A 24394-nucleotide genomic window follows, 5' to 3' on the forward strand; every position below is an offset into this window, starting at 1 on the left:
AAGGCTGTTTACCAAACCATTCTAACACCCTTCCTCATATTTTTCTCCACACAGGTTATAGAACAAATTTTTTTTGAAGCAGTAATTTATTAAAACATGGTACACACATAATTTTGCCATTTTTCTGCAATAAGAGTGGCAAATGATTCATGGGGGAAATGAAATATATTTCCCTGTCAGTTCAATAGATCAGAGATTTACAGCTTCTTGACTCGGACAGGAAAAACTCAGCATGCATAAAAATGAATTGCAAATCAGTTAATTGTAGAGATGCAAAACTAAAAGCATCTCAGTGGTTCAGTAAAATAAATTCGCCAGAACAGATTAGTGGAGACAAAGCCTCAGTTTGTGTTCTCAGGTAACTAGTTAGAAGAAATCCAAAGAACCTTGCTATAAGAAGGGGGGGGGAAGTACTTAAAATCACTTTGTAATTATTCAGTTCACTCCAGTTTGCCTCAGTTTTAATGCTTCAATTAGTCAAATTTACAGCACTTGGACAAACAGATTATAGAATGCCTTGGGAAAACAGGATCAAATGTCTGGTCCAGATAACAGGACTGAGGGAAACAACAGACGTGGATATTCTTTTCCATTTACAAAAGAAGACCCAGTGAATTTCTAGGAATCTAAATAGATAGTAGCTAGCACTTTTATTGTTATGAAGGCAGTCACGTAGCCCAGAAGATGTACCTTATTTGCTACGTAGCAGCACTACACTGTATGAAGACTGGATAACAGAGATAGTGGAGATCATACAGTTGTTAAGAAGAATTAATCAAGGGTACATCACCACTTTTTTAAAAAAAAAACAACTTTAAAGAAATAGAACTCTAAGCTTTAACAGCGAAGGCCAATTTAAAGTTCCAGTTATACTTTTTTTTAAAAGAACCTTTCAAAACAGAAAGGATTTTTTTCTCTTTCTGTGCTCTTCTCTAGAATCCCAGCTTAATCTAATGCATACTTAGGTCTTCAGAAATAAAAAGCTCCAAGTAAATTAAAGTAGGCAAAGCACCATTTAGCTCCACTTATCAAGGAATTAGCCACTGACAGTTTATGGAAAGCAGAGACACTAGCAGGGAGCAGAGACCTGGAATTCTTCTAAATTAGTTGCGTCTCGCACAGATTGAGTGAAGTATTGATTCTGGACTGAAGCCTACAGCCTTCACATCAGAGCACCTGTGCAAATATTGTACAGCATGAATGCTCTTCTGCCTTTGTATACGTTTCATACCTCCAGCGGATAATTGGGGGGTGGAGGTGGGGAAAAAGAATGAGACTAAAAGGCAGCATAAACTTGAGAAGCCCTTCATTTTCCAGAGGCGAGAATACGAACACGTTTAATGGCAAAATGCACATTACCGAAGATGCTGTTCTCTTTATAATCTCCTCCAATCAAATGCAATCAGTTCAGATTTGATGGCAAAATTCACTCTTAAGCACTGCAGCTGAACTACTAACACTGCTGTGATATTTCCTGAGAAAATTGGCATGTCCTTTTCCCACAGGTTTTGAGGCCAGGGACAAGTCCCCCCCCCCATGTCAGGATGCTTATCTATGTTTATCCTGAAGATAGCATTCCACAGATATCTACATAGAAATGATAGTGGTTTCTATGAGCTCCATGTAAGAAAGACATTAATGTTGTTTTGTAGGAGGAGAGAGAAGGCCCTATAGGTTTGGGTGGCAGAGCTGATATGGCATCATGGTTTTATTAACATTGCCTAACACACCATAATAATGTGGAGAGAGGGTTTCAATAATTTTAAAGACATTTCAGTTCTAAACCTTCTGGAATGTTCTGGCCACCTCCAGCAGAGCATATGGAGAATAACCGTAAATAGTTAAAAAAAAACCCCAAACCAAAACCTTTATGCAACATGCAAATAAGATGCTATAAAAGAATAGCAGCATTCTAAATTAAATTGTGTTAAAAACTTATAAACAGCTTTGCTGTTTAGTGTCACTGAAAATATATAGCTTTTTCTTCTTGTTGTCAGAACATTTATCAGCGCTCCGCAATTCTGGACTAACCTGACATGCAAGATGATCAAAATGGATTATGTAATCTTTTCCATTTATTCCTATTGATTTTAGTCATGATAAAATTCATCAGTGTGGTCTGGGAACATTGCGCCTGAAGAGAGTTGGTTAAATGAAAAATAAAATAAATAAATCAGTCCATCCTGGTAACTATTTGCTGGCTACTGTCATTTGTTTGATCCCAGAGGGAATAAGACAAAAATGGTAAGAAAACAGCAATGAAAAGCTTCAAGAAAAACACCCATCATTAGTATTTCAAGCTTCTCTGTATTTCAACTCTTAATTTGCCTTACTAAATAAAGAGTTAAGGCCAATAATTTACAGGTATATTATTTATATTATTCATTACAACGGATGTTTAGGAATTTGTTTTAAACTTCACCACAGGAAAAAAAAGGTGGCAGCGGGTGGTGGTAGAAACAGTTCAAGGCTAATCCACTTTATTTCCGTAACTGCCAGTAACATCAAAATGCCAGTGACTGGACCATTTTAATCAGTTTTATTGATTCATGCTTTCAGTTCTTGTTCAGTTAAAAACAAGGCACATTAAATACATTCTCTTATTGCTCTATAAATGCATGCAGCTCATTCTGTATATCAAAAGTAATAAATAATGGCAATAAAACACAGAGACAGTTATAAAAATGACAACCAGCCTCAAACACAGTATTTAACAGTCCAGTTCTCAACAATAACCCAACCCAATACATAAAAGTACCAGATGGAAAAACATGCGGCATGTATATATGTATATGTATGTACATATGTATGCGTGCATAAGCACACATGCCACACACCCCCACCAACCATACGGCTCTTTGCTGTTAAATTTCCTTCCTTGCTTTTTTACACACAGCAGTACAATATCTTTATACAGCATTAATACGACCCAACACAGCCTTAGAACTGCTTCACATTTCCCATATTATAATCTTCCAAACAAATATTAAAATCCAGGGATGGCACATAATCAAGTGACACTCCATCTTCAATTTTACGGGATCAAGCAGGTGTGGGATGATGCATGTAACCTTTTTCACACACACAACCCCACCCCCAGCCCCATGAAACAGAGATGAGCATCTGACTGCCATAAGAAAAGATCAGAAGAGAAAAGTTGGGCAGAAATCTAAGGAGTAATCACATCCAAAACTGAGAGCACCCACATAAATTATGAAAACAACAGATGTATATGCATGCATGCTCACGACACCACTGCACTAGTAGCAAAAGAGGGAGCAGGAATCATGCTAGCCTAGTCAGAGAAATAATGAGATATTACTGAAAATCCTGCATTATCTTGGAGAGGAACTCTATTTGGAAAAATGCATGTGAATGTGTATATTAGATCCTCTTTCAGTTGCTGGGTACAGGCATGGTTTGACCTTCAATATTTCACTACAGAGCTTAGTTAAAGTTTGGAGGCAAAGAAATGGATTGGTTTAACTGTGATGCCCATGTGAATGAAGGACGGGCATGCTCACATAGACACACATTCCTGATTATAGGCATTATCCTTTATCTGAAGGGGAGGAAGTTAGTTTGAAAATACCATTTTATTTAAATGTTTAGATTTTTTAAAGTGTCAAGGCACTAACATTTCATACAGCAAACATCCATTTCCCTGTGCTTTTAGAACATACAGAAAAGCAGTTGAGCTGATTTTTCTATACTAAATAAGCTTAACCTAATGATAGGAGATGAAAATCGGCATGTAAAACATGTGGAGGGAGAGCAGCAAATAGACCAAGAGCATAAAACAGTCTCGTGCACTCAGAGAGAGAGAGAAAGAGAGAGAAAGTGAACTCCAATTGCTACGTCTGGCACAAGGATAAGCCAGATGCATCAACTCCACTGAAATGCTCAAGGCCTGGAAGCAAGAGGAATCTGTTTCTCCACCCTCACCCCCACTGCCAGCAAACAAAAAAGTAATGTCCTCCAAAGACTATTTATGTATCACAGTAGAAAAGTAATGATGAAAAACATCTGCACAAGCTTTTGCAAGGCTGTTTTTAGAATGATGCCTTCTCATCCAGGTTCAGACCCCCCATGCTGGACAACATTTTAAAATACTACATATACAACGGGCAAATCCATCCCTTTGAAATTAGCTGTTGTGTGGCAAATACTTGTATTTGTTTACAAGGAGGGAAAGGCCTCAGCCACCTTCAGTGCTTGCAGAGAGCTGGAACGGGCAACTCTGGCCCTCGAGATGTTTTTGGCCTACAACTTGCATCAGCCAGCATAACCACGGGTGAAAGATCACGGAAATGGCGATCCAAAAACACACGGAGGGCCACCGACTTGTTACACAGGATTCTGATGTTATTGATGTTATGTGCCATCAAGCCACCTCTGATGTACAGCGACCCTATGACTGAGCAATCTCCAGAACATCCTGTCCTTAACTGCCCTGCTCAGCTCTTATAAACTCAAGCCATAGCTTCTTTCAGGGTGTCGACCCATCCCGTATCCAGCCGTCTTCTTTTCCTGCTGCCTTCCTCCTTTCCCAGCATTATTGTCTTTTCCAGAGTATCCCGCTTTCTCATGATGTGCCCAAAGAAGAACAGCCTCACTTTCATCATTGTTACCTCCAGAGATCATTCAGGCTTGATTTGGTTTAGGATGTTTTTTTACAGAAAGAAAAAAAGTTGGATGATATTATCTGTGAAATATTAAGACCAAATCATTGTTCATTAGAAGGGCGATATGCACTTGTACCGAATGCAAATCCCTGGTGTACAGAGCTACTTTCAGTTACATGTATCTGGAAACCAGGCAAAGGCCAATTCTCACGGTTTATTCAGATGATTGCTCTTCTTTTTGCCACTCAAGAGGTGAAGGTAATAAAGTGGGGGGAAAATGCTAAGCCTGAAAGCCACGCCTGTGTAAATCTTACACACCCTGTGATTTAAACATGCAAAGAAAAGAAAGAAAAAAGAATGTGGGTGAAAAGCCTGCAGAAGGTAAAAAATAAAACCCAAAAGGATATCAGCCGAAAGCTTTATCAGTACTGTGATGTGCTTCCCTTCTGCTTCATGTCAAGGAAGTAAGAAACTTCTTAGGGACCTCTGTCCAGTTTAATACGGGGATAGGAGGCAAGTTCATTCAAAGGCATTTTTTTTCACTCCTAGTTTTTTCAGACAGGGTAAGTAGAAATATCACCTTTTATGAAATCCTGCTGAATGTTTCTACTGTACAGTGACGCCATGATGCTAACTTTCTACTTGTGCTTTTGTTTTATGCATCTAACGTAGATGAACAGATTTAAAAACATGTTTCTACAGAAATTTCACAAGAAAGGGGGGAAACCAGCTACCTGCACTATTCACCTTACTATGTGCTAAACAGAACATGCATTTATTGGGGAAGGAACAGAGATGGAAACTCTATCCTTGTTACAGTCTTCCACAGTGGGATAAGAAGCACCAAGTTTTTTACAGATATCCTTATAATGTGCTTTTATTCTAAAGCTGCCTCAGTGTGTTTCTCAGACATCCATCTGTAAATTGCAACTGCTGTACAGGACATGGCGACTTCAACCACACAAGCTTCCATGAGCCGTAGCTGTGTTTTTAGTTGAACTGGGCCCAGTACTCAAATATGACTAAGCATTACTATGATTAACTGGAAGAACATTTTCTTATATTTTGAGTAATAGTCGACAACCACAACAAAATTATCCTAGATGCCAACACCCTTACATTCCTGTGACAAAACACTCCGTTTTATGCCATGCACATTTAAACAGCCTTGCAACACTTTTAAATACACCATTAGCCCCAATGTTCTCAGCCAAAGATGGAACTGAACACAAGACATTTCTTCAGAAGAGGGAAATAAGCCCACACATTAAGACTCTAAAGGCATGCTAGTGCCCTGAACGTTTTGCCAGGTCAATGCAGCGGAAAGGGGACATTTTAGAGATGGAGCCCAGGAAACTATTCTCACTCCTGTGCAGGAGGTGCCAGCGTGAAAGGTCACTCAGATTCATATGATCCCTGGCTTCAGAGTTCAGACAAGCAGCAGAGCAGATCTTCCAGGATTAGCCTAGAAATGGCATTTCACAGTCACAGACGTTCCCTAACTCTTTCTTACTCCAAATTCTTGTCCACCATTGATTTCACAAAAAGCAAAAACAGATGCCCAGTTCAGTAGGCAGTTAAGCGGGAGCAGTAGCATCTTCAGAGCAAACTGAAAGGGGAAAGGGAGGGGGAAGAATTGCAACAATGCACTTTTATGCACCGCTGCTCGTGTCAGGTCTGTGCAGAGGAGGCAGACACATCCAAAAGCACTGGAATGTTTTTCAGCATCGAGAGAGGCAGCTACACGGGGCAGCATTCTGCAGCTGTTAAGGTCCCCACTCACAGTCCGCCCCCGCTTCGATCCACCGAAATGACTTCACGCTGATGAATGTTCTCTTCAGCTGCTTTCATGAGTACAGCTAGCCGGCTTCCAGAGACATATCCTTTCTGAATAGCAGTCATGAGCTGGAGAAGAAAAAGATGAGAATTTTTTAAATGTCTATTATATTTCTCTCTTTCTCTCTCTCTCTCTCTCTAACACACATTCGCTCATAGGAGCATTGGTGTCGACAGAGCCAAGTAAACTGGTACTCAAATACCAAAGGAATGTTTCTAATTGCCAGTGCCATGCCCAGAGTTCTATGACAGACTTTAAAGTCTTCCTTTACTCACAATACAAAACATTTCAGCTCAACAGGCCAGTCATAAGGAAGCCAGAGCCTTTCAATACGTCACTGGCCTTCAACTCTTATCAGTCAGCCCGAGTGAGCGCTGCCAGTGGTCAGGAATGATGGGCACTGAAGTCTTACTACATCTGGAAGGTCACAAGTTCTACACCCAGGCCAAAACAAACAAACAAACAAACAAGCAAACAACAACAACAACGACGACAATAATGATGATGATGATGTCATCATTATCCCAGCATCCTAAGGAATGAAAAAACAACAATTGCACTACATTTACCAAAAGCACCTCCAGTACTATCTCAAGCATGCAAACCTTCTTAGTAGTGCATTTATAGAAGCTCACATTTTACTTTACAAGAAAGAAAGTACTGGAGATCTGTAGAACAATCAGAAAACTCTTCCCCCTCAGTACGTACATCCCTTTCATGCTGTGGTTGAGTCATGACACAAAAGGCTACAAGCCACATCCTTATTTTACTTTTCTGACTTCTTTCTTAAGGGCTGAAGTAGAAATGAATGAACAATTTGCAATGCATTTTTTAGCCTCTTTTTCTGTTTGTGATCAGGAATTCCTTCAGGAGGTAACATGCACCCACCCACACATTTTTTAAAATTGTTTTTGACATCAAAGTTAATTCACTAGTGTGTGTGAGAAATGGTGGTCAAGCATTTACTGGAACCCTTCTGGCTACTTGTGATATGCCACAAGATCTAAGCAAGTGCATCTGCTTTCTTTTTTGTCCAACACCAAATGAATGCATTTGTTTACTGACATTATGTACGTGTCATGTTGCAAAGAATGGGAGGACAGAGCTCTATCCTGAAGGCTTACAGTATAAAATAAAGACTAAAGGACAGATAGTTAAGCTAGGTACATATGACCTGCTTGAGGAGCTGTAAGACCCTTTTAGTACTGCAAAATTTTAAAATTATTTATTTATTTTAAATTTGTGTGTGTGTGTTTGTGTGTGTGTGTGTTGGAGAAAGGTGGGGAGAAAGGTGGTAAGAAATAGAATAGAACAGAACAGAATAGAAAAAAACATTCAAGCAACCTTCTCTTATACCCTTATGTATATTTCACCCAACATTGTAACCAATCTAATATGGTTTGGAGGATGGGGAAAAGTTGTCCTTTCCCCCATTCTTCTTCTGATAATAATACATTTCCTGCAAGGATTTGCCAAAGAGCTAATTAACTCAGCAAGAGCACTCAGAACTATTTAGCAATCCCAATAGTGCATTCTGCATTAGGAGAGTTATGCAAAAGACTGTACTGGTACATTTCATTCATCTGAAAAGACCAAACAGGAACGTTTTCTAAATGCTGTAAGATTTTGTTTGTAGTGGCTTCAAACGGTAGGAGGCAAACAGATGTGTGGGAATTAAATACAGTGGTGCCCCGCAAGATGATGTTAATCCGTTCCACTGAAATAGCTGTTTAGCGAAAACATCGTCTTGTGAAAAGCATTTCCCCATTAGAATGCATTGAAATCCATTTAATGCGTTCCAATGGGGAAAATAGTTGTTGTGCGAAGATGGCCCATAGGGAAGCCATTTTGCAAAGCGCCGATCAGCTGTTTAAATCTCTGTCTTGTGAAGCATCAGTCCTGAAAACACCCGTTTTGCAAAGATCACCAATAGGGAAGCCATTTTGCGAAGCCGCTGATCAGCTGTTTAAATTGTCGTCTTGCGAAGCTTTGGTCCCGAAAAATAAACCGTCTTCCAAAGCATGGACCGAAACATCGTCCAGTGAAAATCGCCCATAGGAAACACTGTTTTGCGAAGTGCAATGGCGATCACAAAAACTCGTCATCATGCGGATGCGTCATTTTGCAGGGTAATCGTCTAGCCCTTGGGTTGTGCTTTGCCCGTCCACATTAGTACAGTTTCAATCAGATTAAAGAAGCCCTAGGAAGGAAGCCCCGACTTCTATACAGGAACAAACTATAAACTAAGATTTTCACTTGCTCAGGTTTAAGAGTTCATAATAATTAATTAATTCCCCTAACTTAAAAGAGCACCTGTCGGACCCTTCTAAATGAGAAATAATGTTTGAGTATGCTCTCACACACCCTAACCCTATCCACCTTCCCAACTCCACCTTTTGGTATGCTTTATCTTTTAGACCTTAAGCCTTAGGCCAAGATCTCTTTTGTTCCTTCTGCTGCTCAGAATGGCATGAAAGTGCTTTTAAAAAACATTATTATGACCTGAAGTGTGTGAAGCAAGATAAAAATTGTCTTTTTTAAAGAGATTATCATAAAAATGGATAAACTGTTACCACATTTAAAGAGGCCAAATTTTAAATAAGTATGATTTTAAACTAGACGCCTGCAGATTTTTAAAAATATAAAATTAAGGGTTATTCAATTTGGACCCTAACAATAAGACCCTCAATGAGATAGGGAGGTTACTCTTTCCAAAAACAGAACCAGCATGATAGAAATCACAACGCAACGCGGTTCTAACCTCTCCAAAAATGTGTTTAGTCATGCAACTTGACCTACTATGTCTGAGTTGAACTCTTCTGCTGACTTTATATACATGAGAAAATAAATAATTATGGGAGACAACCCATGAAAATTTCTGCATTTAGATTCAACAGTGCTCTTATCTGTGGACCATCTTGAGGGAGAGAGAGACAATTACCATTTCCCCTCGCCTTGATCTTGTTTGTTTAACTTGACACACTGAAGAAAGGGCTGACACTGACCAAAATCCCCGAGCATTAATTTACCACATGTTCTGCATTCATCATTGCCACAGAGCAGGAAGGACCTGGCAGTCATTTGAAAAATCTAACCAAGAAAAGATCTACAAAACAACCCGGCTAGCAACAAAAAACAAATAAGCTGCTGCCTGCATGGAAGGACTCAAATGGATGCGTAGAAACATTTGGGAAAGCTCTTAAAAACCTTTCATTCTCTACAGTATTTTCAGTTTAGGATGAGACATGTGTTCTACTTACTGATACTCCCCAAATTATATACTGAATTTCTCCCTTCCATTTACAAGTTAACAGGGCAATTTACAGTTGAGATGGCATATAATGGTTCAGTTCAGTTGTCACGGGAAAATACAGTAGCCAAAATCACATTATGTGACTATTCCAACAGAAGGAAAATGATGTAATGCACAGTGGCAAACTGCTGTTAGTCAATGAATCTCTGCTTTGAATCCTGGACACATACCTAGCTCCCCACATGAAATACAATGAGGAATATTTAATGACCCCCACATATAAAGTGGGGACTCATCAATTAGTGGCAACTTGCTGCTGCAAGTTACACTACTTTCCTTCCGCCAGTGTTAACTAGGCAAAAGGATTTTGTCTAGTTAGCCGGCTTGAGTTCTTTTAAAGGAGAAAAGTGGAATAAATAAATAAATAAATAAATAAATAAATAAATAAATAAATAAATAAATAAATAAATAAATAAATATTTATTTATTTATTTATTTATTTATTTATTTATTTATTTTTATCCCACTTTAATAAAGAATAGTGGGATAAAAATAAATATTTATTATAATATTCTTAATTTTTTATAAATAAATAAATATTTATTTATTTATTTTTATCTCACTTTTCTCCTTAAAAAGAGCTCAAAGCGACTAACTAGACAAAATCATTTTGCTTAGTTACACTGGCGGAAGGAAAGTAGTGTAACTAGTGTAACTATATAGGCTCACATGCTACTGAAGAATCTGTTACAGGTGCAAGCATGCTGACACTCTCCTTTGCTTCCTATGTCCCAATGTTCTCCTCCATTCACTAAGTGTTTGCTTGCTACCATTTGTCACCATATCTGGAACTGTGTCAACTAGTTTTACTTAGTTTCAAACCAAAATATGAAACCAGTTACAAACACTGGCTTAATTACACTTCATGTTATTAGCTTCAGAGGTGGGGAGATTTGGGCCAAATTCACCTCTAAACTTTGTATGCCTTTTCTTTGTAAGTTTTCACCCCAATGTTTTGAGGGTGTAAGATCACAGGACATCAACTTTCCCTTTCAAAAAGAAATGAAGAAATGAGTAGAGTGATGGAATCTAAGCACCCCCATGGTCGTTAGCAGGTGAATATCCTGTAGGTAAAGATAAAGGTTCCCCTTGTCAATTTGTCTGATCGTGTCCAACTCTAAGGGGCGGTGCTCTTCCCCGTCTCCAAGCCATAGAGCCAGTGTTTGTCGGACGACAGTTTCCGTGGTCATTTGCCAATGCGACTAGACATGGAACGCTGTTACCTTCCCACTGAGATGGTACCTATTCATCTACTAGCATTTTTACATGCTTTCAAAATGCTAGGTTGGCAGGAACTGGGATAAACGATGGGAGCTCACTCTGTTGTGTGAATTCGCATTGTTGATCTTTCAACCTTGTAGCCCAGGGGCTTTTGCAGTTTAACCCGCAGCGCCACCCTCCACATACAATGTAAAATAGCAGAGGTTGAAAACGATGTGGTAAAATTCCAAAACAGAATTTAGGTTTATGCTGCTCAAAATGAAGTCCTGCATACTAGCTAAAGAGGTATAATTTAGTCCTCAACAGTCCTTGCTCTTCCTGTAAAAAGTTGTACAAAGTAAAAAATAACCAGGAGGAGGTAAAACACCAATTCTTTACTAGCCACTTTCTACTGCACCTCTGCGGTTTATATAACAATATGATGAATGCTGAAAAGCAAACAAGGGATGAAAACTTGCCTGACAAGCTTTAAAACAAATCTACCTAGATTTGCTGGGTTATCAGAAAGCAGACTGGAGAAGAATTTTTAAAAGGGAAACAACTACAGGACTGAGCACAAAGGACCTAAGATGTGGTGTAAGTGTTTTCAATTATGAAACAAAGAACCCTAATTGCACTCAAACTGGCAACAGAGTTCAAATTTCATGACTGACAAAATGATCCCTTTGAGCATTCCAACCACCACAAAAAATTAGCTCCTATATTAAGCTCCCTTCAGGGCCCCTTGACTTCAGAGCCACACATTACTTAAAGTCAGATGGTGGGGGTAAGAGTGGAACATGCGTCAAATCTTCCACTGAACACTTTTTGCCACTCAGTAAACATCTGAAGCAGCATCTTTTGACCTCCTATTTTAATCTTACAAAAGCCAATGTAACATTGCCTCACAACGAAGGCACTACTAGAAGAGGCTACATAGAACATGTACAGTGTTAATACAAATGACATCAACCTTTACCGTGCCTTACTTCTTTGAGTGTGATATTAAACACACACACACATATCACATATGTGTATATCGTATGTGTCTCACACATGATATACACATACACATAAGTGTGTGTATATGTATATGTATGTATATACATGTGTGTGCGCGCGTGCGCACTACATATATCTCTAAAGAAACTCAGAAGATAGATGTTTGTGTATTCTGTGCCATCAAGTTGGAACTCACTTATAGGGACCCTAATAGGGCTATCAATGTAAGTGAGATAATTAAGCAGTGATTTTACCAGTTCCTCTCACCCAGTGAGTTTCCACAGCCAAGTGGGGATTCAAATCCTGTTCTCCAGTCCTAGATCATCACTACACATCACACGAAACAAACATATAAATTAATAAAAAGAAGCACTCACCTGCAAAAATTCATTGAGTTCAACCTGCCCATTTTTGTTCAAATCCACTTCGTTCAAAATCTCATGGAGTGCACTTTCATTAATTTGAAAGTTGATGCTCTATAAGGAATTTGGAAGAAAAAAACCCATACATTTGCATTAACAGGACACTCTTAATATCATGCCAAACAATTTTGATATGTTTTTCTTTTGACAGACAGACAGACAGACAGACAGACAGACAGAAAGACAGAAAGAAAGAAAGAAAGAAAGAAAGAAAGAAAGAAAGAAAGAAAGAAAGAAAGAAAGAAAGAAAGAAAGAAAGAAAGAAAGAAAGAAAGAAAGAAAGAAAGAAATAGGGGATGTAAAATGTTACCTCTAACACACGTTGTACATCCAATATAGTAATAAAACCTTTTCCTTCTTTATCAAACATGTGGAATCGCTTTTTGTACCTGCAAGATTGGATTACTCATGAAAAAGATGGACACTGACAAATGGTAAAAGCAGCTTTAAAATAGCAGTCTTTTAACAGGAGCCTTCTTATCTTCATACTAACAAACTTAGCATTGTGCGTACAATGTCTTAAAAAATGCAACCCCACATAGCACTATCCTTGTTGTCATCCCAATGAATCTTGACTCAACTCTCTCCCAACTTCTCTTACTTTAACGCCACTTCATCCCACCTTCTCTTGTACCAGGAGCCACCTCCTTCTGCTAAAGAAAGAAACCAGACCACGCTGAAGAAGCTCATATGAAGAGGGGAGAACCCTAGCCTTGCCCCTTCACCCCTGTTGGTTAAACTGCAACACTGTAGCCAAGCCTTTGCTCACAACCTGAGTTCAATCCCGACAGATTCAGGTAGCCAGCTCAAGGTTGACTTAGCCTTCCATCTTTCTGAGGCTGGTAAAATGAGCAGCCACATTGCTGCGAGTCAGTGTTGTTTGCATATTTATGCTATAAACCACCCAGAGATTGCTCTAACACTATAGGGTGGTATAGAAGTCAAAACAATAACAACCACCCTCTTATGTCGGGATGGACAATAAGTCTGAAGCAGAGATCTTGCACTTTCTGTAAACATTGTTCATTTGAATTGGAACCCTGATTTCCCCCCCTCCCCCACAGTTTTGACTCAAGTAGAGTGACTCCATATGTAGAGGCTCCTCCTCTTCAGACCTGTCACTCTCCATGTATAGCAAGGGATGAGAGGCAGGGCTACAGTGCTCTCCTATTTGCATGAGATTTGTACACGAACATATAAATAGCGCTACAGTCTCTCAGTGTCAACCCCATAAGATCTTTGGTTAAGAAGATCTAAGGTAACAAAACAGAAAACTCTGGCTTGAAACCCTTGTCATCAACCTGACCCAATGGCCATGGCACTTGCATCCAACAACCTCCAGAGGGCACCGATTTCACACCCCAACCTAAAACCTCAGGAGGGACCTCTATCCCTTGTTGTATAGCAGTGTCAGATACTCAATCATCTGTGTATATAAGGTAGGTTCTTAGGTAAAACCCACAGGTCTTGTGCCAAGATAGAGACAGGGAACACAACAGCCTTAAGTCTATCAAGGACAGAGATTGTAAACATTCTTTTTTCAACTATAAAACCTTTGCTGGCTGGAGGATTCTAGGAGTTATTGTTCAAAGACAATGTTTCTTAGTTTTGAGCAAACAGCAGAGTAACAAGAGTTCAGAATAACTGCGAATGCACCATGAAATTAAAATAAGAATACACTGTGCTAATTGGTAGTAAAGTTGAACAAAACAGGACTTGCTTAACTTCTATGGCTGGAGGCAATTTTCTCCACTCCCTAATCGAGTGATGGCAAACCTTTTTGAGCCCGAGTGTCCATTATTATAATAATAATGAAAGAAAAAAAAAAACTCCCCACAGTCCCCACGGCCAGAAATGGATGGTCACATAAAAGAGAGAGTTTGCCGTTTACTCCTTCCCTCTCCGCAACCCCCTTTTTTTCCAAAACCACACCTGGAAAGCCTCTGGATCCTGCCTTGCCTTTCCGTCCCCGCCAGCTCATGAAGACGAGGTACCGGTCCATGGCCAAAGATGAGCCACCCACTTGCCATCCCGATCCCCACGGTTCAAATTTCCCGCGCAGCCTATTAGGCCTCACCCGCCTCAGCCGAAATGCTCTTTCCGCTTCCCGGGAGAGGAGCAGCCGATGTCCTCCTTATGCTTGAGGCCTGGAGGAGTGTCAACGTTGCGGCCATGGCCAGCTACTCCAGGGCCACCCAGGGATCGGAGGACGGGTAAGTATTTCTTGATGGTGACTTATGGCTCGCGTGCCCACAGAGAGGACTCGGCATGCCAGCTGTGGCACACGTGCCATAGGTTCGCCATTGCTGCCCTAATCCAGTCCACCCCATACCATACTTAAAGAGTCCAGTGGCGAAGGAGGAGTATTTTGCACCACACATTTACCTCTCAATATCTCCTGGCGAAAGAGTGATTTCACTGCTATCTGTCAGCTGCTCCGACCGTGCCTTGTAGCCCATTTCATAGTAGAGGAACTTCTTTGCCTGTGCCAGCTCCTCCTAAGGAAGGAGAACAGCACACTGTCTCAGCTCTAGGGTAACAGCAAATATTTACATTCTGAATTTCTTCTTTGCTGTAATGTTTTACTGGCTCCTTTCACTTAATTATAATTGCCAGTCCTTAGAGGAATATCAGCAGTTGATGACCAAAAAGTGCTTAAAGGTGAACAAGGTAATTAAGATTAGGCAGCATTTCATGCTTCAGCTAGATCACTGGTTCAGTTGTACAAGTGTTGATTATCAAGCGATAATTACTCTGGGAGACGTGCAATGGAAAGATTTTTAGGGCTGTATCATGCCCTTAATCCACTGCGCAACTCGCAGCGATGGCAGCAAGACCTGTGCCTGCAGACAAAAGGGCCAAGAGATGGCCTTTAAATTTTATGCTGGTATATCTCGTAGCTACAATAAATACCCTAAGTGGCAAAGTCACGGGTTTTAGCATCTAATTTTTGAGGCTTCTGCATTTCCTGATTACTCTCTTCAGGTAGTAGGGCAACAATGTGGGCTCATGGTCTAGAATCTTAAAATACTTTCTTTTGCCACAAAACTTTCTTTTGTGACATTTATGACCATCTGGATTGTTTCCAGATTCTGCTCACTGGAGAGCGAGGACTGACAATCAGGACTGCTACCTTTGGAAATAGAATCTTTTCTTTAACATGGAAACCATAGGCAACTCTGCCTTTTAGCTCCAAGGGTCAGGGAACAAGATTTGAGAGTTCCTTTCCACGTGCCACTGCAATTACCGAACCAAAATCCCGTTCCTCAACCCTTACTCTCTTTCAGATATATGTGAGATTCGTCTCTGTGTGGGTTCCAATATGGAAATGCAACACTAGAGCAGGGACGAGATGTATAGCTGAAAAGGTTGTTGAAACTGATCTCCCTTCAATGAGGATCCATTCACACTGGAAGTACCTCCAAATATTAAGCCAAGGAAGAGAAGCAAACACTGTCAGGGGCTATTTTTAGCAATAACTCCAGAGCAGATTTCATGTGCACCCTGCATGTGGTCAGAAAATAAACCGATATATAGAGAGAGCTATCCCATTTCCCCTTACACCTCACAAGGAGCTCAAGGCAGCTGACAGCTTTCTCCCACCTTCACAACTACACAGTAACTTGGGGCATAATTCCCCATCACCAACAACACACTCCTTACGAGCTCCTCCCCCACATACAAACCCCCACCTCAGCTGTACCTTCTTCTTCTGTTCGCTCCATTTCAGCTTCTTCCCCATGATCTCAATGATTCGTGGTAAGGCTTCATCAGCAGCTTGCACATTAAGGAAGGCCAAACGTGTGCGACGAGCAATCATATCCACAGCCGTGCAGGCGTACTCTTTGATGCCATACTCAATCTATGATATTTAAAAGAAAAGAATTCAGAGATGAATTCTAGCCTGTGAATCTGCTGCAGACAGACATTAAGAGTAAAGGGGAACATATATATATATATACTGATGACTCAACATGGAGCTAAGCATCCCCACCTTCTTTCCGGACCATATCATGCGGTAAACTGAACTGACCCATGACTAACATTACGAAAAAACCTTCGTTTTCTTAGATAACATATTTTAAAAGAAGCATTCTGAATGACCCCATTTATCTACAAATTCAGAAGCTCTAATTTTAGAACTTCCTCCTTGTTCTATTCTAGAATTTAATCATACGTATCTAACCTTCCCAGATCTTCTACCATCTGTACCTCACTAGGTATGTTCATCCCATAGCTACATCCCCTGAGCTGTTCTTCCTGATCTCCGGAGGATGCCAGCTTTTCCACTGGTTCCTGAAGCTGTGCTTTTTTATAGTAGTTCGATGGGCTACCATACTCAGATAATTATGGTTACGTCACTACAAAGTAAAGCTTTCCTGCTGATTTCCACACGCTTTGCCATAAAGGAGCAGTTCTTTTCTGGTCCCTCTGTAGAATGTAGGACCCTGGCTCCTATCTACATTCTTTCAAGTTCAAACATGTGCAGGCACACACAGAGACACAGTATGTGCCTCCTCCCGTTTGCTGCTGCTTTCCCATCCACCTGGTCCCATAAATCCCTCCCTTCTAGGCTCTTACAGGCCATCCTTTTTCAATTTTCTCCCTGGGGGAAGAGGCAAAGGTAAGGAAAGCAAATAAATAAATAAATAACCCAACAACAACAACAAACAAACAAAAAACCCCACAACATTTGTATTGCCTTGGAATGTGTTTCCCTCCCACTCATCTTTACAACAACTCCATGAGGTAAGTTAAGTGTTCACATCTCAAACTGAGGAAAGACACTTCCCAGCTTAGAATTCACCCTCTTTTGTGGGTGAATTGCTTTCATTTACTAATACGTACTAGTGATCAGAGTCAGCTTGCTTACAGAATCTTTTCTTAAGAAAACACAGAGCATTAAAAAAACACACACAGAGAAACAAAAGAGGAGGGAAAGACAAAGGGCTCAGCCATACCTCTGACTCAATGTACGGAAATTCTGATACCAGGCGTTTTCCCACAATAGGCCACCTCTTTCCGGTCACTTGGGCTAATTTTGCCACTTCAAACGCCTTGTCCCCGAACGTATTTGCAAGATGTTGGGCCACCTATGGAATTGAGAGCAGGTTAAGTGCTTGGTGCTTCCTAGCATACAGCTCTATCTCAGACAGGAGAGATTCTTGTCAGTTCTCTCATTGCCTGTAACTAATAGGCTGAGGAAAGCATCAGATGTGGATTGTGTGGGAGGCAACTCCTGATGCTAGGAATGCTGAGGCCAGCATTACTGCTGCTATGCATGTATCAACTGAACAGTGACTAATGATGCTTCAGGTTTCTGCTACTGTGATCCAGCCTTAAGAATAGATTTCCTTAGAACTGAGAAGCCAATCAGCTCAGGTTGACATGGTTAAGAGACAGCGCATTCACAGATTATACCAGATATAATATGGGAACTGGTCTTATAAAGTAGCTAGAACAACAAAATGGCATCTCCTTAACATTTTTAAAGGGGAAAAGACATTCGGTCTCCATTTTAGAAAGATGGTCAAACATCATGATTTATAGCTGACTTCATGCTGTCAACCTTTAAAAGAAAAGCTCATCCCAAATAAAGGGTTGTACGCAATCAGTAGAGGGGAGAAGGAAAGGGTGTTTCTTCCACCTCCCTTTCCCTCAAGAATGCCCAAGCCGTTCTGCCTTGGCCTAGCCAGCCCGTCCTCTGCTCCATCTCCTTCACCTCAGCCTTCTTCCTCCCCACTCATTTCCCCTTGCTGGCCTCAAGAGTGTTTTGAAGCTGGCTCCAGTAGAACCATTCACATATTTCAAAGCCTTAGAACTCATGGTTTCAACTCTTGTTGTAATCCAGAAGTCCAGTCCAACTTTTCCACTTCCAAAGGTGCTTTTCCTGAATTTGGGTGCATTTCCCTTCTATCATCCCCCCCCCAATGGTACAGGACAGGTTCTTCAGAGAGGCCCAGGGACACCCTTTGCAAACTTCTTTCCATTCACAGTTCTACAGATACAATCTGTTCTGCCTTCTCTCTCTCTCTCTCTCTCTGTGTGTTTATATTCCATATTAATGATACCACAAGTCTCACCTCACTTTCCAGTCCATAGTCTTGAACCAGTCGTATATAAAGGGTAGGGCTCCAACCTTCTGCACCCTGCAGGACGAGTCCTACAGTCCTACAGGGACCTGCTTGAAGGCCATGAGCTTTTACAGCAGCATCAATTGTGTCCTCTGCCATGGAACGGTAAGTTGTCCATTTCCCACCTGAGAACATTAACAAAAATCAGTATTGTAGGACCCTTAATCTACCATGTGTAATAGGCTGCAGTAGCATTTTTAGAGTTTTTAAAGGAAATGTGGAGAACCAGTTGAGAGAAGCAGGCCCCCCAGCCCCATCATAAACTAAATGATGTCAGAGGCTGGGCTAAGCCCCTTGACATCACTGGCTACCTAGTCAAACTGTCTGCTGGGAGGGAGGGACGAACACGGGAAGGTGAAAACAGAGGCAGGAAGGAGGGGATTCAAACTATCAACAAGCTGCAAACTAAGCTGATTTCTTCCCCTCTCTCTGCTCATTTCTGTGTGGCTGACTGAAGCAAATTAACCTGGGGAAACCTGACTTCTCCCAGTGCAATATCACAGCAGAAATGCTGCGTTTTTTTCCTTCTGTGTACTTGCACCCTAAGAGAGAATTCTCTATGATGTAACATAAGTGATGCAACAAAATGATTCACAAGAAGTGAAGTCCTTGTACCGGCTATAGTCACAAGGCCAGTGTCACTGACGTGTACGACATGATTCCGCGATATAGACTGGGTGTCTTTAGAGTTTGGGTCAGTCACGAGAGGACGAATCCCACTCCATGCTGCAAGAACATCTCCTCTCCTCACTGCAAAAGAAAAGAAAAGAAATGATGTCAGAAGTGCCTTCTCACGAAATAATGTATACACAAAGTATCGCACAAAAAAGGAAGGAAGGAGCTCACCACAATTTCTAAAATGTCATTTTGGGGAAATAATATTGCCAGCTCCACAAATGTTAATGACAGAAAGGTGACAAAGAAGAAGGTAGCAATCTAGCATAACAGCATCTTTTGATTTAATATGGTCTAATGCCTAATTTGTCTCTGAGAAACTTCAAAATAATACTGTGATAAAAGAAAGCAAGTTACTACTTTTCAGAAGATTAAGATGCAAAGAAATATGAGTTAACTTACTCCAAATGAATGCCTGCATTGAGGAAGTCACAAGCCAACATTTTGTAGATTGCAACATTTGACAACTACCTTGGTCTTAATGTTGTGAAGAATCTTGGATTACTGATACATTTAAAAGCTATTTTCCGCACACATTTTTACACCAATCTGTTGCTATTTACCTATGTATTTAATTTATGCTGACCTGTTCTTTCCTCTTTAGTAATCTCATGTGGAGCCAAGTCAATTCTACTTCTCTTAAATAAACATGCCAACACACCACGGGCAGATAGTCACAAACACATGCTCTCTCGCTCTCTCCTTCCCCCCTTTGTTTGGATTATGGAGTACGGACATATAACTCTGGATACACTTGTGTCTCATTATCTTCATACCTATTAAAATACTGAGCATTCCTGTTCTCAATATAAGTTTCTAGACTTCCTTATTATTTGAGAGAAGCCTGACAAACAACATATCACCATCTATTATGAGGAATTTATAAACAGGCATTCTCACAGAGATTCTACTGCTTTTCCTTTATTTTTCCTTTATTTCTACTTATTCCTTTATTCCTTTATTTCTACTGGAACATTTTTAAAAGGCCAAAGTAGTTTGTTCCTGTCGATCAAAAATATTACTGGATAGTAAAATACTACCATCTTACTGCTTACAGGGGATATTGTCTCAAATTCTTCACAACATCTATAAATATCTGGAACCAGCACTTGCTGGAAAATTGCTTAGCTTCACAGAACAGAATGAGGACAAATCACCTTTCAGACTAAGACATGTCCTGCCTTTCTCTTCCTTCTGGATTAACACGGATCTTGATTGTTGGGAAACAAAGATCAGTCTGTATGATTAGCCAACGTAATTTAAGTATTCATTGTAAGCTATCATTACATATATCACAAAGCAACAACTGGAACCACGTGATACATATGTAAACCAGGACTGTGTAACCAGCTAACATCGATAAAAGCCTTATGCCCCCCCTTTTTTCCATTAGTTAGTTTACCTACTTTGCTCCTTGCCAACCACAGCACAACATTGCATGGCACTACCAAATCTGTCCACTGTAGTTTTAGCAACAGAATGCAAGAATTTCTGATTTTCTCGTCTACCACATACATCAGAAAATTTGGTCTTATCTGGGAGTTGCCCCAGACATTACATGTCAAACCTAAAGGAAGATTACAGGTATTCTGTAGGAAAGAGAACTGTCAGGGACTCTTCATTTGTGAGGGAAGTGAAAGAAATTTGAAATTTGTCTTTTCACACTTTAAAACCCGTGTTTGAACTGTTTCTTCTCTCTCTCTTTTTAAGTATTCAAGTTACTCTTTGGACCACCTCAAGGGGTTAAGGAGGTGTCACTGTAGTCAACATCATACAATACTTTATTTTTCACTTGTCATCAAGATGGAACACAGCCAGGGGCCCTCTGTCACTGGGTTTTATCTATGGTTATCCCTTGGAAACAGTATGCTGCCTTTCTTTTAAAATTAACAACCTGTGGTTCAGCTCTTTTAACCAACTAGTAGCCACAAATATTTTTTTTAAAAAAATCCCCCCTCTCTCAGAATGGCAAGAGAGTCTGCTTTATCCCAAAACAGAAAAGGAAAAAGGAAAACTGTCAGTGAGATGTCAAAGGATCTGTCTTAACCTTACCATGTCACAGATATGGAGATAGTAAATTAGGACAGCAAAAACAAAACAAAAGAACTCTGTGGTTATAGGACTGCCAGGCCACAGGCAAAGTTGGGGAACATGTGCTTTTCTTGGAAGTAAATGAGATAATTCATCCCAAAAAAGACTTTTATCTTCCATCTCTCTCTCTATCTTCCCTACATGACAAGTAGGTATTTCCCCATTTTCCCCTCTAAAATGAAAGGACAACTAAGAAAATCTGTAACGTAATTTCACGGTTTTACCAAATGGTGCACAAGAACCATCTTACATAAAAGCTTATATAGGTACATGTGGTGATGGGATTGTTTTAAAGATACTGCTTTCACGGGAGTGTTAACAGAAAAATCAATAACGCCTTGTAAAAATATCCTGAAAGAACAGAAGAGAGATCTGAGAAATCAATGTTGTTCCCCGGCACGTTTAACCCACCAAAATGAAGTGCTAATCACAGAAATAAGATACCATATTACATTTATAAATTAATGAAACTAGAAAAAGCAGCATGTGTGACACCATAATTAAACAGCTGGAACACATCCAAGCCTGTGTAAGTTGATAACCCTGCCACTGTCTTTGGCAGCAAAAAGGCAGGTCTGCAGTGAGTTGATATGGCCAGCACCATTGTTAATTCTTTAACAGACAATCTATAAACACAACTAATTACACATATGGAAAACAGTGTGCAGCCCAGGTTGGTGACTTTCAGAAGCATTAAACACTCATGAAAACTACTTCTGCAGAACTGTTCCGCAAAAATAAATAAATAAATAAAACCCTGTCTGAATCAATCCTCCGAGCTCTAGCTTAGTGGAACCAACCACCTTGCCTGACAAACCACAGCTTTTTGTTTGTTTGTTTGTTTATTTATTAATTTGTGCATGCAGGACGTAATGATAGGGTTTCCCCCCCTCATCTCTCCTCTTGCAGACCATTTTTCTTTAATGGCTACAACAATAACAGAACTATCAATTACCCATTTCAAGGAAGAACAAACAAGTAATCTAGAATTTTCCATCGGTGAAGAGGAGGTTTCTGAATATGAATATTCAGGCTCTTTTAACACCTATAAAGGGCAACTCAGAGTTCATGCCTTTTTATAGGATGATTTGAGGGATTTGGTAATGAAACCTGAAGCTTTTTGCACCTCTCAGTGATCAGACAATCACCAGTCTTCAAGGACCTAAAGCTAACAAAAATAAACAAAAAGCCACATCCCATTTTAGCTTCTCAGTGGTGAACTTTGTAGAGGGAATTTTTAGCCCTTTCCACAATGGAAATTGTTTCCATTAGTTAAACAGAAACACCTGAAGTTTTGCAGAGTGACAGCGGGTTACAACTTCAGACAGAATGTTTTCTGGTTCTTGAAAGCATTTCATATTTTCCTAAAAGTTATCCCCCATGCTAATGATAGCAAACCTATGGCACGCATGCCACAGCTGGCAGGCAGTGCCCTTTCTGCAGGCATGTGAGCCATAAGTCATGGGATCGCTACTCTCCCTCCCCCCAGCCAAACCCGAGAAGGCGGCTGTAGCCGCGGTGGTGGCACTCTGACAGGCTGATCTGGAGCAGCTGGCGCTGGTGGCGGATCTAGAGTGGGGTCTCGAGGCACTTCTGTGCCCGGGATTCCCCCTTCTGCCACTGCCACTTCCAGTTCTGCCGTGGCACACTGCCTTTTTCTTTCTTTTTTCAGCCCACAAGGTTCGCCGCCACTGCCCTATGCTTACTTCCTATTAAATCCAATATAACTTAATACAGATTAAATACCAACCTTCTAGTTACAAATAGGATTATTAGAACTCCATACTTATTGATGGAATGCAAATCTAAATTATGTTTGCAATTATCTGATCGTGAACATTAATTAGATTAGATTTATTACTGACTGAAAATAGTGTGATTTCCTTTTCAAGCCAGCTATTCTCAGCTGCAAGTGCCAGCCGAGAGCTTTCTGTACCTCCTTCCTCTTCTTTATAGAGGGAAAAGGAAGGAACAGCAAAACTGGCAGCTCTCCTGATGTTGTTTAAAGAAGCCCTCTGGCACATCTGTAATCACCAACTGAAAGCACTTTGCTCCTCCTTCCCCTTCCCCATGTGGGGAAGGGAGAGCCATGCTATGTCCTTAGAAAAGCTCTACCCAGCACTTCTACCCAGTGGCATCAGAATATGTGGTAATGCCCTCGATGTCTCCTACCACACCACAGGCATCTCCTCAATGTCCCTCCAGATAAGGTACCACATTCTTTTTGCAAAAGACGGCGAGAATACTCCTGACTAGAGATGGGGACGACTCACCATTTTGCCAAGTCATCTTGCTTCGTGATCCATCAAAGTTGACAAATCATGAAGCACGAAGCTCCCCTCACGAACCGATGAATCACAAATTTGTTGATTTGTGGGGGGTTAGACAGAAAAAAAAAACCTGAAACACCCCCCCCCCCGTCGCGGCTTTGACTTCATTTAGGGTAGGGAAGCTGCAGCCTCCATCTTTACAAAGGGCAGCCTGGATTCCCTTAAGGAAAGCTAAGGGAATCCAGCCTGCCCTTTGCAAAGATGGAGGCTGCAGCTTCCCTACCCTAAATGAAGCCACAGCCACCATCTTTGCAAAGGGCATCCAGTGTCCCTTCCTGCAAGTTGTGGCTGCGGAGGCCAGCTGGAGACCGTGGCGGCACTGGATGGTGATAGTGGCTAAGGTAGGGAGAGGAAGGAGGCAGGGGATAGGCTGTGGGGGTGGGTGGTTGTGGGGGTGGGTGGGCTGCCTATCAGCCTGCTGATCAGCTGATCGGCAAGCCCATAGTCAGAATGGGAAAGCCATAGGAAGAAAGAGAAGGCCAGTCTTCCCTCTCTTCCAATGGGGGAATGAATAAAAATGGGGAAATATTCGTCCCTTCTTATTCATCGGAGTCTATGGAACTGACAAACATGAAGGGATGAATATTTAACGAATCAGTGATTTCTCACGAATATCACGATCCATTTTTTAATTCATCCGCATGTCTACTCCTGACCCATAACTCTCAGGAATTTCTCTCACCCTCATTCTTCAGAACATTCTCTTCTTACCTTGCCACACCCTACAAATGGTTGAATTGAGAGAGTGTTGAAATATCAGTTCAT

The 24394-nt window shown here is 40.8% G+C and overlaps 1 protein-coding gene across 2 annotated transcripts in view; it reads right to left on the reverse strand.

Annotated features, from left to right (window-relative positions):
- Positions 1-2524: 2524 nt before the first annotated feature.
- The window catches only part of GPD2 (glycerol-3-phosphate dehydrogenase 2), a 105959-nt gene continuing 84089 nt past the window's right edge, over positions 2525-24394 (reverse strand). For both annotated transcript variants that reach the window (XM_072982969.2, XM_020801160.3), the window contains exons 10-17: positions 19149-19283; positions 18483-18658; positions 17361-17492; positions 16103-16261; positions 14785-14897; positions 12710-12788; positions 12355-12453; positions 2525-6530 (exon numbers count right to left, since the gene is read on the reverse strand). In XM_072982969.2, coding sequence (XP_072839070.1) covers positions 6405-6530; positions 12355-12453; positions 12710-12788; positions 14785-14897; positions 16103-16261; positions 17361-17492; positions 18483-18658; positions 19149-19283 — 1019 coding nt within the window. In that variant the 3' untranslated portion in view covers positions 2525-6404. The remainder of the gene's footprint in view (positions 6531-12354; positions 12454-12709; positions 12789-14784; positions 14898-16102; positions 16262-17360; positions 17493-18482; positions 18659-19148; positions 19284-24394) is intronic.

Source organism: Pogona vitticeps, chromosome 1, assembly GCF_051106095.1.
Source record: "Pogona vitticeps strain Pit_001003342236 chromosome 1, PviZW2.1, whole genome shotgun sequence".
Lineage (NCBI taxonomy): Eukaryota > Metazoa > Chordata > Lepidosauria > Squamata > Agamidae > Pogona > Pogona vitticeps.